The sequence below is a fragment of the Blennius ocellaris genome, assembly GCF_963422515.1.
Source record: "Blennius ocellaris genome assembly, chromosome: 13".
NCBI lineage: Eukaryota > Metazoa > Chordata > Actinopteri > Blenniiformes > Blenniidae > Blennius > Blennius ocellaris.
This window is the reverse complement of record NC_137662.1, coordinates 18239673-18254626: the sequence shown is the minus strand read 5'-3', so window position 1 is coordinate 18254626 and position 14954 is coordinate 18239673. Positions and strand designations below refer to the sequence as shown.

Genomic DNA, 14954 nt, shown 5'->3' with positions numbered 1-14954 from the left:
CAGTGTTCGATGCGACAGAGCTCTGTTTGTTTTCATTCAAGGTCATGGCTCAGACATCTATTTTAGGTGGATGTAGGGTCCCACTCTCGCTGGATCAACACTCTTAGTATCATATTCCGGTTTCCAGCATCTCATGCCTCAGCTGTGGGCCACAAACAAGTATCGTTTTCCGCTCATCCGAACAAAAACCTGTATCTTCATTTATTTCTGCTTTAGTTATTGTCTCCACCATTCATCAGTTCTTACAGAGCCACAGAGTCCTTGGTTGAGACGTATTGATGGATTGTGTTTTTCCTTAACGGAAATCTTTCATAACAATTTATTGTTATGAAATGGAATGGTTCAAGGTTGTCAGATTCCTTCAGTTAGATATGACTTCATCTTTTGTGCAGAATGAATACACAGTGTTCTTCCTTTGGTACTGCCTTAATGCAAAAATATATATTTTCTTGTAGGTCTTGTAGTGGCTTGGATTTTTCTTGATACTGGTCACCTAACGTTATTTATAACGGAACTGTGCTGCCATCTTGTGGCCAGATATTGCCATTACTGGGAAAGCGATCCTGATCTCATCTCTACATCTTAGCATAATTAACTTCTCCACAACAAAATCCAAACATCATACAAACATCTTGTGCATGTCTTGTGGCCCCCTCCAAACACAATGTTTGCACCTCTTTTGATCACCTTGAACTTAGTAATAATCCCCCCACACAGTGATGAATGCAAACTTTATTCCTCTGCTGTCCTTTTCTTCAGCAGAGATCATTTGGTAGGTTTTCTGGGCTGGTTTCCAAATGAGGGGAGGGGAGAAAAAGATGAAAGGATCACTTATAAATCTCACTTGCCTACATATACACAAATAAAGACGAGTGTCCTGGCAACCTGAGGATTTTCTGAGAAATGCCGTGCTCAGTAAACCTGCCAACACGTGCCGCCACAATTCCCACTGGCATGCCGCTGAAAGAGTAGGTTTAATCATTCTGGCTCGCTCTGAGCTGATCTAAAATTTTCTTCCCACATATTAAATAACCGAAGATGAACTAAGGAAAAGAAAAAATTTGCAATTCTAAGCAACCTGGGAACAGAGCCCATGAAGCAAACAATACTGAATCGACCTTTATTGAGATTGCCATATTCCCCACCGCTCCTTGAGGAGAGATAATCAGTTTATCTGATCAGGTCTTCCTATGTTAGGGATTTTCTTTTTGATTTTTCATAAATATCTGGCAGTTGACATGCAGCTGTACCATGCAGCTGGCAGCAGACTGTTCTGAGTGACCCTGAATGGCCTATCCAGCCTCAGATCTGTCTTGAGCCCACTGATCCAGAGACTGAGCTGATGAAACTCTGTTTGGATCAAACAATAACCAGAGAAGACATGGGGTATCTGGGGATAAGAGGTGAACACGTGGAAACAATCTCCGGTGCCAGCATGAGCAGGTCAGCAATGGCATGTAGAAGTATTCAGTAGCAGAGCCAAAGCATGTCTTCAGAGCCAAATGAGCAGCAAGCAGCTTGTGTGGTAGATATCCAATCTTTGTTCTTTCCTATCAAGAATGTGGACAAGCTGGGGACACTTAGTCTGTGATCAAACGGAGGTCAGAGTAATTTGTCAGCGGACTAAACTGAAACACATCCTGTTCTTGTGTTCCTATTAATACGTGCCACTTCCTCACTAACATCCCTAATAGATTATTATAGGTTAAATCCGCTAAGATTTGCAAACAAATGAGCTCAAGGAGAGACGGATACATTGTCTTAAGTTGTTGAAAGTGGATTAAATGTTCTTTCTTCCCTCCTCTCATCTCCTAATCCCGTTTCCACTTTTTTTTCTCTTCCTCCCTTTTCCTGGCACCATAGGTATGAAGCAGAAAATGCATTTTTCTTCAATCTCAACTTAGCCGACTTCAACATCATTGACACCCTGGGAGTCGGTGGATTTGGACGTGTTGAGCTGGTACTTGCTTTCCCATTCTCTCATGAATATTACACATCACTGACAGTGATTTGAAGTGTTATCTAACAAGCTGTGTGAGTCAGTGTGCAGTCAGACAAGTGATTTCTTTTTCCCCTCCTTGCCATTGTAGGTTCAACTCAAGAGTGACGAAAACAAAACCTTTGCCATGAAGATCCTGAAGAAGCGACACATAGTCGACACAAGACAGCAGGAGCACATTCGTTCAGAAAAACTCATCATGCAAGAGGCCCACTCTGACTTCATTGTTAGGTATACCCCCTGACCAGCTTCCTTAAAAGGCTGTATAAATAATTTACTGTATACACCACAAGGCTGGAAGAACAGTAAATCATTGCTTCCTTGCTAAAATGACCTGGTTTTGTTTACTCTGGTGTCCTTGCAGAGCTCGCTTTTATTAAATTTTGCTTTGCCTGAAACCAACAAAACTGTGCATGCAGTTGTTCACAATACTTTTATTATTTCAAGCCACAGATACACTGCTCTCAGAATGAGCATCTCGAACTGTAACCTCAGTGCAACCAACGTCAGTTTACCTGCAAGCGCTGCAATAAAAAATAACTATGCTCACATTTTTAAACTAAGGTAGATTGCATGAACATAGTTATTTAAGAAAGGCAATTAACACCACAAATGTTTTTAAAAGACAGGAGTCAGCTCACAAGTATCAGCAGGCTGCTGAACATCAGCCAACACATAGTTTCACTTGCAGTGATGTGGTTTGAGTAAATTCATGCCACCAATAACAGATAGTTTGCAAGTCATCCTTGATGAATGACGCCATGCATAATTTGCTATTTGCTTTTAATTACCATGGATAAACCTTTTTTAAACACGGTTCTTTGGTTACTCTGCACTGATGCTTTGAAGGACATTACTTCTATCAATTGCGTCCAAGAAGAAAATCCTGACTGACAAAGAGGCACAAAACTGTGAGATTCAACTTTGCCAAACAACATAAAAGGAAACATGCTGTGTGTTGGCAGCACATTCTTTGGTGAGATGAAACCAAAACATATTTGCTTGGATGAAATTGTGGTCCAGCTTGTTTGATGGGCAGCTTATAGACGAGACCAAGACAACAGCGACAGTGTAGTGCCAGCTGTAAAGCATGACACTGTGCTGATATGGGCTTGGACATGGTATATTGAAAATGCTATTTGTAAGTTTGTATACAAACATACTGAATAGAAATGTCATTCATGAGTCAGGTTTTCAAAAAAGAAAATAAAAAATGTAAAAGCAGCCTTGGTTTTTTTTCTTTCTTTTTAGTTTATACTGTACATCGTAGATTGACATTTTCATTAAGAACTGTTTGTGTCAATTTGTCCTTCGCTGTGCTTTCAGACTTTATCGAACCTTCAAGGACAGCAAGTACCTCTACATGTTGATGGAGGCGTGTTTAGGAGGAGAACTATGGACCATTCTTAGGGACCGGTAAGCTCGGATTCACCATTTCATAAATAGTTTGGCATCAAATACAAGCTCATAAAAGAACTCTTGTGCTTTATGCTTGTTTTTTTGATTTCAGAATGTGTTGTTCAAATAAGTTGAAGTCTTGAGATGATCCACAAAAATCCTAATAAACCAAAGAGCATACATGTTTAATGAGACCCTTTTCCACTCACACACTATGCAAGTTGCATGACCTCCATTAAGAGCAACTTAGAATTCAGTGCTTTGTCCAAACACACTTTGACAAACTTTCAAGATTAGGTGGGAGATCGAACCACTCAACCTTGAATTTGGAAAAGGATTCACTCCACCAACTGAGAAGCTGTGCATCTGTACTGAATCCAATCTGTGTTTCCAGGGGTTCATTTGAGGACTCAACCACCAGGTTCTACACAGCCTGTGTGGTGGAGGCTTTCGCTTACTTGCATTCCAAAGGCATCATCTACAGAGACCTTAAACCAGAGAACCTTATACTGGACCACAGGGGTTATGCTAAACTGGTGAGAAATCAACATGTTTTATGTTCATTGTTGAAATAAAGCATTTTAAACACCACACCTCCTGTTTTCTGTTGAATTAGTCCTATCTACAGTACTTTCACTTATCTCCTCATTTTGAAACGCTTTAAAATGAGATACACAGTGACTTTCGTTTCTGAACATGAACGCTTCATTTTCTTCAGGTGGATTTTGGCTTTGCCAAGAAAATCGGGTTTGGGAAGAAGACGTGGACTTTCTGTGGGACTCCAGAGTATGTAGCACCAGAGATCATCCTGAACAAAGGCCACGACATCTCAGCTGACTACTGGTCCCTAGGAATCCTCATGTTTGAGCTCTTAACTGGCAGGTACGGACAAGCCCGAGCATGTCTGCTTAAAAGTGATTTATCATGTATTCCCAGCGTTGGCTCATTAGCGACTTTGTAAAGTTTTATTTGGAGTCGTTTCCCTGAAAAAAATATCTTGGCCTCTGTTCTGTAGTCCTCCATTCTCTGGCCCTGATCCTATGAAAACCTACAACATCATCCTGAGAGGCATCGACATGATTGAATTCCCAAAGAAAATTACCAAAAATGCTGCCAACCTAATCAAAAAGCTATGCAGGTGAGTTTTGACGCCTCAAGCAGTTCAACTGACAGTAATTTCTTTAAATGCTCTGAATGCTGAATCATATGTTTTGTTTTGTTTTTCTACGCAGAGATAATCCTTCTGAAAGACTGGGAAACTTGAAAAACGGTGTCAAAGACATCCAAAAGCACAAGTAAGAAAACGTATTCTCCTTCTAATTATCTGATGTTTGATGTTTGATTCTCGATCACAGTAAAACGATAGTGTTTTTGTTTGTATAGATGGTTTGAGGGCTTTAACTGGGAAGGCTTGAAGAAGGGCACATTGACGCCTCCCATTATTCCTAATGTGAGTACACTTACGCTGAGTTTTGAAGTTAAGGCTGCTGTGATGACAGATGTTTCAGCTTTATACGAGAGGTTCCTTTGTCTTCCCAGGTCACATCAGCAGTTGACACAAGTAACTTTGACAGCTTCCCAGAGGACAACGAGGACCCACCTCCCGACGACAACTCTGGCTGGGACGTGGATTTTTAAAGTGCTCAACGGTCTTTAAAACCAAAAGAAACTCTTCTTTTGTTGGATCCAATGGCTTGGAGACCATCTCGGAGAACATGGCTATAGTAAAAAAAAAAACACTAACTATTAAATTATGTACTATTAGTGTTACTATTAAATATGAAAGAGAAGATACAGAAAAGAAGATCAACGGATGGATGGCAAACCCTCTGGGTCACCGATATGCCTTTATTTCACTGTGGCTCTGGATCAAGCATTTATACTGGGACTGCTGTAGCACTTCTTCAGTGTTGTCTTACACTCTGGTCTAAAGGAAAAGGCAGAGAAAGTGCAGGGATACACACACACACATGCTCTGATCTTAAAAGAGAAGAAGTTTATTGAATAGCTGAATGCTTTAAAGCTTGTCTAAGTTTTGATCCGAGGTAAATTAAGAGTGTGTGGGGAAAATGCCCAAAAAGTGTGGAAGAAGACAAACGATATCTTTTTTTGTCTCAGTTTGTTTCTCTGCAATATAAGTGATATATTTGGTGGACTTTAGGAAAAATTACAATCTTACTGCAGTTGTGCCGTAGGTTTGGAACAAGCAGCAGATCGCTGCTATCTGTGATACTTTCCAGAAATCTTCAGTTTGCAAGTAAAACTGACATCAAGTGCTCAAGACTACCCTGAATGTCACAGATCCTCCTCCTGTTTAACATGCATATGGGATACAGTATGTACAGTACGTAGTATTTGATTTTACGAGTTACATTATTGAAAACAATTCGAAGTGAACACAGCTAGGCTAAAGTCAAATACTGAGTACACGTTAAGTGAGATGAATCTACCTTCAAAAGCACAAAGACTGTGCAGTCAGTGGAAAGAGTGACTCTTAAAGTGCCCTGCTTCAAAATTTATTGAATCACACACCGGCACACATGAAATGTCAGCTAATACTCCCATGAAGCAATGTGTCATTATGCACTTACGACCATAAACTGAGAAAATCAGCTGTTATTTAAAGCTTATTTTAACCTTCATTTGAAGTCACACTTACTTTTGTTGTTGTTGGGTTTTTTTTTTTTGTATTTTACTTTCATTCACATCTATGAATTCTATTCTTGCTGCATTCTTCTTTTGTTAATTAACCCAAATGCCTCATCCAACTCACCCAAACCAGACGTCCTCTGTTCACTCCTGTATATTTCTGACATTACTGTGAACCTGGTTTCAATGTACTTGGTGCTGTTGATAAATTGTAATAAGCGATGTTGCGATGACAGTACTGGTTATTGTTTATGTATTGTGATTTTTTTTTTTTTGTGCTTGATTACTTTGTACCGTACTTGACGTCATTCTTTAGACAATTGGAGACTCGTGTAAGTTTTTTTGTACTCGAGTGAAGACTAGTTCGGTATCGCTTGACACCTTGTTGCATTGTGGTCGGTGGTTGTTCTCGAGGATTTTCAACAAGTTTAACTTCCTCCATGTAAAATTCACCGTTCTCTTTTTTGGGAGCTGGATTCAATCGCATTTGCATGATCTACCACCTAACCATAACACCATGTGGAAATTTTTAGATATTTTTTCCAGAGACAAACAGGAGACAAAAAAAACAAAAAATCTATATTTTGTGAAAAACTTTGACCACTAGCGCTACGATGTCTAAACCATCACCTCCCACATCCAAAAATCAGACCATAAAGTCAAGTGGAATGTAAGTGCCTTAAGTCAATGGCATACAAATTCAACATCATGAGACCTTTTCAAATGCTGCATGAACACATATACACCTCAGAAACTTGTGTCCTCTTAGACGGCTGCTTTTCACCCTTTGTTATATCTAATAAATACATTAATCACCTTGGAGAGATAATTTCGAAGTCATTTGATGGCAAACAGAAGTGTATATGAAGTAAAATGTATTGTGTATGCCTTTGATTTATCTCACGGTAAAATCTTATTTATCTTATTACCAGTCGACTGAATTTTGGAGACCTGATATGGCTGCAATGACCTGCCTTTCTCTTAATATCTGATCTCACCTCCAGCCTGATATAAAACAGCAGGAAGCACTGATCATAGCTCAGAGACCATCCATCTATCCATCCATCCATCCATTCATCCATCTATCATCATGAGCCAAGCATCCAGAGATGGCAAGAATGAATTGCAGTTTTGAACATTTCGAAAATATGGAAACAATATTCATGTTTACCACTGTTGACAATCTTAAATGGTATGATAGCATCACTCACAAGGCATAATGAATCAAATTCTCATTTCAGTTTATTTCAAGCTCAACAGTCATACTTCATCCCAGATAATTGAGCAAATTGACATTCTTACTTTTGAATTATACAAATTTGTTGACATGGACCTAAACATGAGAAAAAAAATATGAATTCTGTAGATATACACTAAGTATTTTACTGTGTTGAGGGCAGAACATGTTTGTCAATAAGCCTTACGTATGTCACCATTTCCCAAACCACTGGTTATGATTTGTATTGACTGCCTTCTGATATCTGCCTTGTGTTATGTTGTTTTTTCTGCTGTAAATTCATTTTGCAGAGTGCCACGTGTAAGATTTTTAAAATTATAGAGTAAAAACATAATTTTGAGTCGTGCTTGTCTCTTAGTTATTTGGAACAACCTGGGGATTGTTGATGGCAAGCTTGTGTAGGGCAGATTTTTGCAGTTTGTAGTGTCTGCCACTGGAGCGCGCTACAGGTAAGTCAAATGTATTTACCCAAGTGCCCAGTTTGATCTGAACTGGCTTAGATTGCCGGATGTCTAATAATCACCCGACGAGTTAATGTCATCCACTTAGCAGTAAGTGTAGATGATTCAGCTTCTCTGGTCTCCGTGTTTTTCGCACAACAAATCTGTTTGGGGGGGGGCAGGGAAATGGCTTCAGCTATAACAACAGGGTGACACTTTGTCAAGATCAAAGGGGATCAATGTGCATCAAAGGAGCTCACCTTACCAGCACTGACATTTAGTAAAGTGGAGATAAAAGCTCTACTTCAAAAGATATGCAGCAATTGTTACGCACAAAGTGCCATGTGTGTTTGTCAGGTATATGTACGATGCGCATCTTCTGCGCGCGCGCCCAAACACGCACGCACACACACACACACACACACACACACACACACACACACACACACACACACACACACACACACACACACACACGCATGCACATGCACGCGCACAGTCAAACAGTGGCTGTGCGACCAGCAGATGACGTCCAAGTGCCAAGCCATCTTCGTAAGGAATGAATTGCTCATTTCCAGCTCACACTTCAGCACCTGTGAGCTTGTCTGCGCGCTCCAAAAAGTGCCTGCACAAACAAACAAGGGAAATAATGAACTCAGACGGACTCCAAAAAGCGAACTGACTCGCGAACTGTTATAAAAACTGACAACTCAGGCGAGGGGAATGCATTTCATACGAAAGTTCGTGTCAATAGTTTCCATGAGCATCCTGCTTGACATTAGAATGAATCACTGAAAATCCCTAGGAAATGTGTTGAAAGGTGTTTAAAGTTTGCTTAAAGGCTTAAAACAAAATGACAAACCTTGGTTTGAAGATTTAGGTAGAATACACATTTGAGATTATGTGAACACTGCTGAATAAACACATCCCTTAGGGTGCGCATTTCTTGCAGCGGTGGAGCCAGCAGGGTCAGAGAGCAGGACACATCAGAGTCTCCTTTAATCTCGAAGTGCCAGTCAGCCCTGAAAGGCCTCTCCACGGAAGTCCATTAATTCAGTAAACTTTTCACAACTCCTAATGGTCTGCATATCCTACACATTGATGTCCGCCGGTGTAATCAAGCACACTTTGGAGGATAATTGCCCCCTTTGCAATCAGAAGGATCAAATGAAGTAGTTAATCGACGCAGAGAACTTCAATCGGGGTCTTCACACAGCCAAAGGGCAGTGGCTTGAATGTCAAAGAAAAGGGAATAACCAAGCAGCCTTTACAAAGACATGCAGGTATGAAAAAGTAACGTGCAAACCCCCACAATGTCAAAAGTTAAAAAAAACTTCGGAAAAGTTGTCACAATCAAACACAATATAAACTAATGATCACGTTTTGTGAAGAAATGAAATTGTTCCAATAATTCATCAAATCACAAATGCTTCTTCTGTTTACCATTGGTTTTACAGAATCTTATAATAAAACTTCCTGGCAATGGTTTAGCGATATTTGTAATGTTTTTTCTTTTTTGTTTGTTTGTATTTTAATTAAATCTCAATAGTGACAAACTTTGTTAATTGCTCCTGTCATATTGTGAAATGAGAACGAGCGAAAGAACATTTCATATTTATATGTTCAATAAATGGATACTTTTAGATAAAGCGCTGACTGTGAGTTCACTTTATTTCCAGTGTGCGCCTGTAAGTGATGCGCATTCAGAACGACTTCGCAGGTCATTACCATTACACAAACACTGTGAAACCAAGTCTCCTGTGCATGGAGAATGGAGGCCATTTCCGTACAGTGGGGCTCTGTTTGAAATTCCACCCCTCCGCCTTTGTTGTGCACAGCGAGGGGCGGGAAGACAAACAGGTCCACATGTATAAAGAGATCATCCCAGGACTGAGAGTCAGGAGACTTCCAAGCATCGTACTGAAACTCTCTGGAAACTTTGGGATTCAGGATCTGAGGCCGCTTTTGGACTTTGTCACTCAGTTATTTTACCCAGCAAAAAGGATTTTGTTTAATTTCATTTTATCTTTTTGTGTGCGCGTGTGTTTGCTGGTGGATTCAAACGAGGTGAATCATGAAGATGCCGTCAGCGCGCCGCTTCTTGGCTGTGTATCTCACGCTGTTTGGATACCTTGGGGAGGTTTACGCGGGCGCTGCTCTTATGAATTCCAACGCTATCAAAAACTTACCCGGTGCTCCTGCTGGCAAAGGCATCGACCTTGTCAGTCCAAGTCCGCGCACATCACCTCCCGGTAGTTTTGGGCAGAAATTACCGCAGGACACCTTGCAGGTAAGTTAACTCCTCCGTGCGTAAAAGTGATGTCGGTGCGTAACGGCGAAAGTTCGTGTCATATTTACAACAACACTACATTTTGTGACACGCTGCTTTTGTTTTTGTTGTTATTTCAGCAGTCAGGTGTTTGCACGGCTGACGAAGACTGCGGAGGTGATGAATTCTGCAACGATGCTCGAGGCGCCTGTCTGCCGTGCCGTAAAAGCCGGAAGCGTTGCACAAGGGACTCCATGTGTTGTGCAGGAAACCGCTGCAGCAACGGTGAGCAGATACATCTCACTTAAAATAATTACTGACAGTTATAATTACAAGGTTGTTGATATTCTTGAAGCAGACCATCATCCTGCATGTCTCATTGTCTTGTGTTGCCCATTAATCTCCAATTGATATATAATTGTGTTTAATACAGACCCTAAATGCACTCTTCTTTTGCTCTATGACCTTCGCAGGGGTTTGCCATGCAAATGACATGGTTGTCACTGAGCCATCCATCACCACTGGTGGGCACAAACACAATCATACCACTGAGCACCATGGCAAGAAGCCTTCCATTGTCCAGGGCCATCACCCTAATGCTGTCAAAGGTGAGTGTCTCTGTGTAGAACTAAGCAGCCATCAATAAAGGTCTGTTTCATGTGAGTTATTTACATGTCATCCCTCCTCTCCTTTCTCCAGGACAAGAGGGAGACACTTGCTTGAGATCTGCAGACTGCTCAGATGGGTTGTGCTGCGCCAGACACTTCTGGTCTCGCATCTGTAAGCCTGTGCTGACAGAGGGCCAGGTGTGTACACGCCACCGCAGGAAAGGCAACCATGGCTTGGAGCTGTTCCAGCGCTGTGACTGTGGTGAGGGGCTGACCTGTCGACCGGAGAAGGGAGAGCGAGATCACAGCATCAGCAGGACTGCAGCCCGGAACCTACACACCTGTCAGAGACGCTGACACAAACGCATGGACAACAAACAGACACAAACTCCTGAGCACACAGGCTCACATACCCCGCAGACCCATAAATCAGTCACAGACACTGACAAACACTTCAGCCCTGCATGCACCATGGATGCTGACACACACACACACACACACACACACACACACACACACACACACACACACACACACACACACACACACACACACACACACACACACACACACACACACACACACACACACACACACACACACACACACAGATAAATGCCCAACACCTAAGACATTCCTTCCTGCCAAAGTTGCTGACACAAACGCATCGCCCGGAAGGATAGACAAGATTCCTGGAAAGGTGATACACCCAGAGGGATACAACTGTGCAAGATGGACTGATCCAATTCCCCATCAACAGATGGAGAGTCGGAAGTTTAGAAGTGACATGTCAGAAGTATTGGACAGATCGATTCACGTTGTCAGTAATGGCAGAGCTGTTTTGTTTCTTTTTATGGAACTTCAAGCCGCGTTTATTGCAGTAAATTACTGCATTGTAAATATCCTGGAGGTGGCACTTAACAGATTGTCAACACCAGTATTATACAGACATGGTGCTGCATGTATATTGTTTTATAAGAAAATGTAAAATATATTTGTTTTATTAAATGTAATCACAGTCCTTCTTTCTGCACTGTCATTTTTTTCAAATTTACTATCATAAAACAAGGTTTACCTCAAGCTAGGCTAAATGGTATTACTCTTATATAGTTTTGTGGTCCAAACACATTTTGTCACTGGCAAAAAACATCTCATGCAAAATCAACAGCAAAGGAAGTTATTTTTTAAAGTAAGAGTTGTTTGAACATTTTAACTTTAATACTCCAGTTTCACATAAATCAGTGATTGGGGTGAGTGGATGGTTTTAATGTTTGACCCAGTTACGCTTCCCAAACACACACAACTCTACTTTATGGAGGGACAAACATACAATAACAAGACAAAACAAATAAAACTTCATTAATCATTACTACAGCTTTACCAGGCCACATCCTGTTATGTGAATGCAGTATTGGTCAAGCAAAGTCATGTCATTAGATCAACTTTAAAAACAGGATAGGATATGGCCATATCAAATGATAACAGCAAAGAGGTAATAACATATATCCTGGCACATGTTTGCCACCTAAAGCTTTGGTGTTGGCTAGTTTCTAATTATAACTTCCCTGCCTTTATGTACAGCAGAGAAGATAGCTAGCTGCCCAAGCTAAAGCCTCTAATTACTTCATCTTACTCAATCTACACACAGCTTCATGAAATGAGGTGCACCACAGCACTTTTTGTGACGCAATCCCCCCCCCCCAAAAAAAGGATCTGGGATCTCTGTCTCTCTCCAATTGCACAGCACATCCCGCTTCCTGGCTGTTGAGCAATGGATGTGCTCTAATATGTAGGCAATGAATCCACTCAAATACACCTTGGTGCCTATAATTAGGCCTATTTAAATTAGAAGATGTTGAGAAAATTACTGTACTTTTTGCCTGATACTCTTGTCAGTTCAAAAGAAGCACGAGACCCTCTTGATATCTGACCAAGTGGAATAACCTCTTCATCTGTTTACATTCAACGACATTAGTTTGAAGTTTGTCATTGAAGATGAGTGGTTGAAATAATAGCAAAGAACAGTAACACAAAGGGCTCTTCTGATGTGTATGCCTTTATATTCCCTGGATCAAGATAACAAGGAAACAACTTGCAAAGTGGAGGAACCGATGTGTAACTACACAATACACTTCACAATCAACAAAATCAAACATAGATAGACACAATCAACCTGACAGAGAATTCAACACAAAACACAATTCATGGCCTGCTGTATCCTGAAGCTCATTTCCTCGACTATGTCATTGTAATTGGTACAAGTTTTTAATTTGCATTACTGATTATTCACCACTAAATTGGATACCATTGTTTTAATTTTTATGTTCCTGAATCGTGGAACATAAAATTGCACCACTTTAAACAGATTGAAACTGTCTTCAGTTCTCACTAGTGAGGTCCATATTGTTTGTTTGGCTGTATAATGTCTACTCGTAGTACAGACTATGGATGTGATCATAGAAAAATCACCTTAGCAGTGTCAGAACACACTCAGACAGAATCCAAAGGGTTAACTTTGACTTTGATGAGAAAAGAAGGTTTCTAAAGTATGCAGTAAAACCATACTTAATTGCCCCTTTTTAAACAGCCTGGGAAAATGATAACATGAGTTTTATTTTTTTACATTTTGAAGCACAATTTGTCTTCAGAAATAATTGCACAATACTATCAAAATAATACAGTATAACTTTGCCAGGTACCTTTCAGCCTGTAAATCATTATAATACTCTTCATACCAGATAATATTTCATAATTTAGCCAGTTATATCAGAATTGCCTGCATGCATTTTGGTTTAATGGAGTATTTTTACATTGTGGTATTGCTATTTTTACTGAAGTAAACAATCTGAATATTTCTATCACCGTGGTTGAGAAAAGGCACGTTAAACACAAGGCAGGCAGACATTCAGAGAGACACACTCTCCATTTAAACAATTTAGTGTCCATTCCTCAGGGTAATTAAGAGTAATGGGAGCATTGTCAGCAGCAGCACAATATACCAAGCAAGTACAGCCAAGTCATGTTTGTGGGGGTCCTGGAATCTGTGCGTGCACATAAGCGCGAGCGAGAGAGAGAGAGAGAGAGAGAGAGAGAGAGAGAGAGAGAGAGAGAGACAGAGAGACAGAGAGAGAGAGAGAGTCTGTCATCATTCCACCAACCACAGGCTAACACCGGCCACAGGCATGTGCCCAAGCACAAATAAGGCCAGGTTGTGTGTGTGCGTGCCTTCCACACGTCGCTCTGTACATTTAGTGGACGCCAGAGAAACAACAATGACGACAACAACGGCACCACGGTGCAGTCAGGTCCCCACATGCCACCCTGACAGCTTTTTTTCACATCTGGCGCATGCACACACGCAGTCACACACCCTTACAGGGGTGAATCTCGGGGTGTGAGGCGCTCGGAGTAAAAGCACACTCGCCCACACAGCGGCATCCCAACCAACAACAGTTAGTGTTGTCATACCACAAGAATGAATCAGCACTTCCACTGGCATGCATTTTCATGCTACTGTACACTTCCAAAAACTGGAAACATGTAACCACAGTGGACAGTTATCTCGACAACACACATGTATGCTACAGTTTGCGAAAATCTTGGTATCCACTTGCATAGTCTGCGTGTGTTCATTCGGCTGTGCTATTTGAGTGTATTTTATTTGCAAAATCCAAACAAACCAGATTGGGATCGGGCTGGTAAGATATTGTACAAGTTCAACTTCATCGTAATAACATTTAATGGGCAATAAAACCCAGGAATTTGTTTATACCAATGTCTTAAAATGTGCAATCTCGCTTCACAATCTTGGAGATACAATAAAGCTTTTATCTGCCTGAGTGCCGAGTGTATCTGCAATTGTTATTCTAACACACTCCTGCCAAACACCCTTGACAGACATCCCTGAGTTAACAAACTCATGAGAGGATCGTCAGAGATGAAAGGGTAAAGAAACGAAGAAACAAGGCTAAAGTACACAGAGGCTACGTATGCTATTTCGTCAGATGAAAGAGATGGCATACTCCTGGAATGAATATTCGGATCAAAAACCAAGTGCTTATGTAAACACACTTTTACGGGTCAAAGTCCTGGGTGCTGGCAATGATCACTTTATGGAAGAGGAACACAATGCTCACTATTCATCTGTGTGTGATGACAATCTGCTTGATTGAGCAATACGGGGAAATCTCCCTGTCCTTGGGAAATAATAATTAAACAAAAGACAACTCTTTGAGCACAATGTGTTGAGTGTGTGAAAGCAGGTGGAGAACAGGTTTGCTCCTCTGACTTAACTCCAGGGTGATGTCAACACAAGAGGGGAAACAAGGCTTTTCATAGTGAACTGATGACGCGT

At 41.0% G+C, this 14954-nt stretch overlaps 2 protein-coding genes across 3 annotated transcripts in view; both read left to right on the top strand.

Annotated features, from left to right (window-relative positions):
* LOC308138499 (cGMP-dependent protein kinase 1) overlaps positions 1–6781 on the top strand; it is a gene marked incomplete at its 5' end in the record, with an annotated part of 95273 nt that extends 88492 nt beyond the window's left edge. For both annotated transcript variants that reach the window (XM_080507630.1, XM_080507629.1), the window contains 9 exons: positions 1864–1960; positions 2091–2230; positions 3326–3415; positions 3792–3933; positions 4116–4279; positions 4413–4535; positions 4630–4692; positions 4781–4847; positions 4937–6781. In XM_080507630.1, coding sequence (XP_080363756.1) covers positions 1864–1960; positions 2091–2230; positions 3326–3415; positions 3792–3933; positions 4116–4279; positions 4413–4535; positions 4630–4692; positions 4781–4847; positions 4937–5035 — 985 coding nt within the window. In that variant the 3' untranslated portion in view covers positions 5036–6781. The remainder of the gene's footprint in view (positions 1–1863; positions 1961–2090; positions 2231–3325; positions 3416–3791; positions 3934–4115; positions 4280–4412; positions 4536–4629; positions 4693–4780; positions 4848–4936) is intronic.
* A 2928-nt stretch (positions 6782–9709) lies between these two features.
* Positions 9710–10957, top strand: LOC308138088 (dickkopf-related protein 1-like; the record flags this gene model as incomplete). The annotated part of the gene is made up of 4 exons (XM_080507042.1): positions 9710–10013; positions 10133–10277; positions 10466–10600; positions 10692–10957. Exons 1-4 carry the CDS (start codon positions 9798–9800, stop codon positions 10955–10957), a joined length of 762 nt encoding a protein of 253 aa, XP_080363168.1. The 5' UTR covers positions 9710–9797.
* Between the last annotated feature and the right edge of the window lie 3997 nt (positions 10958–14954).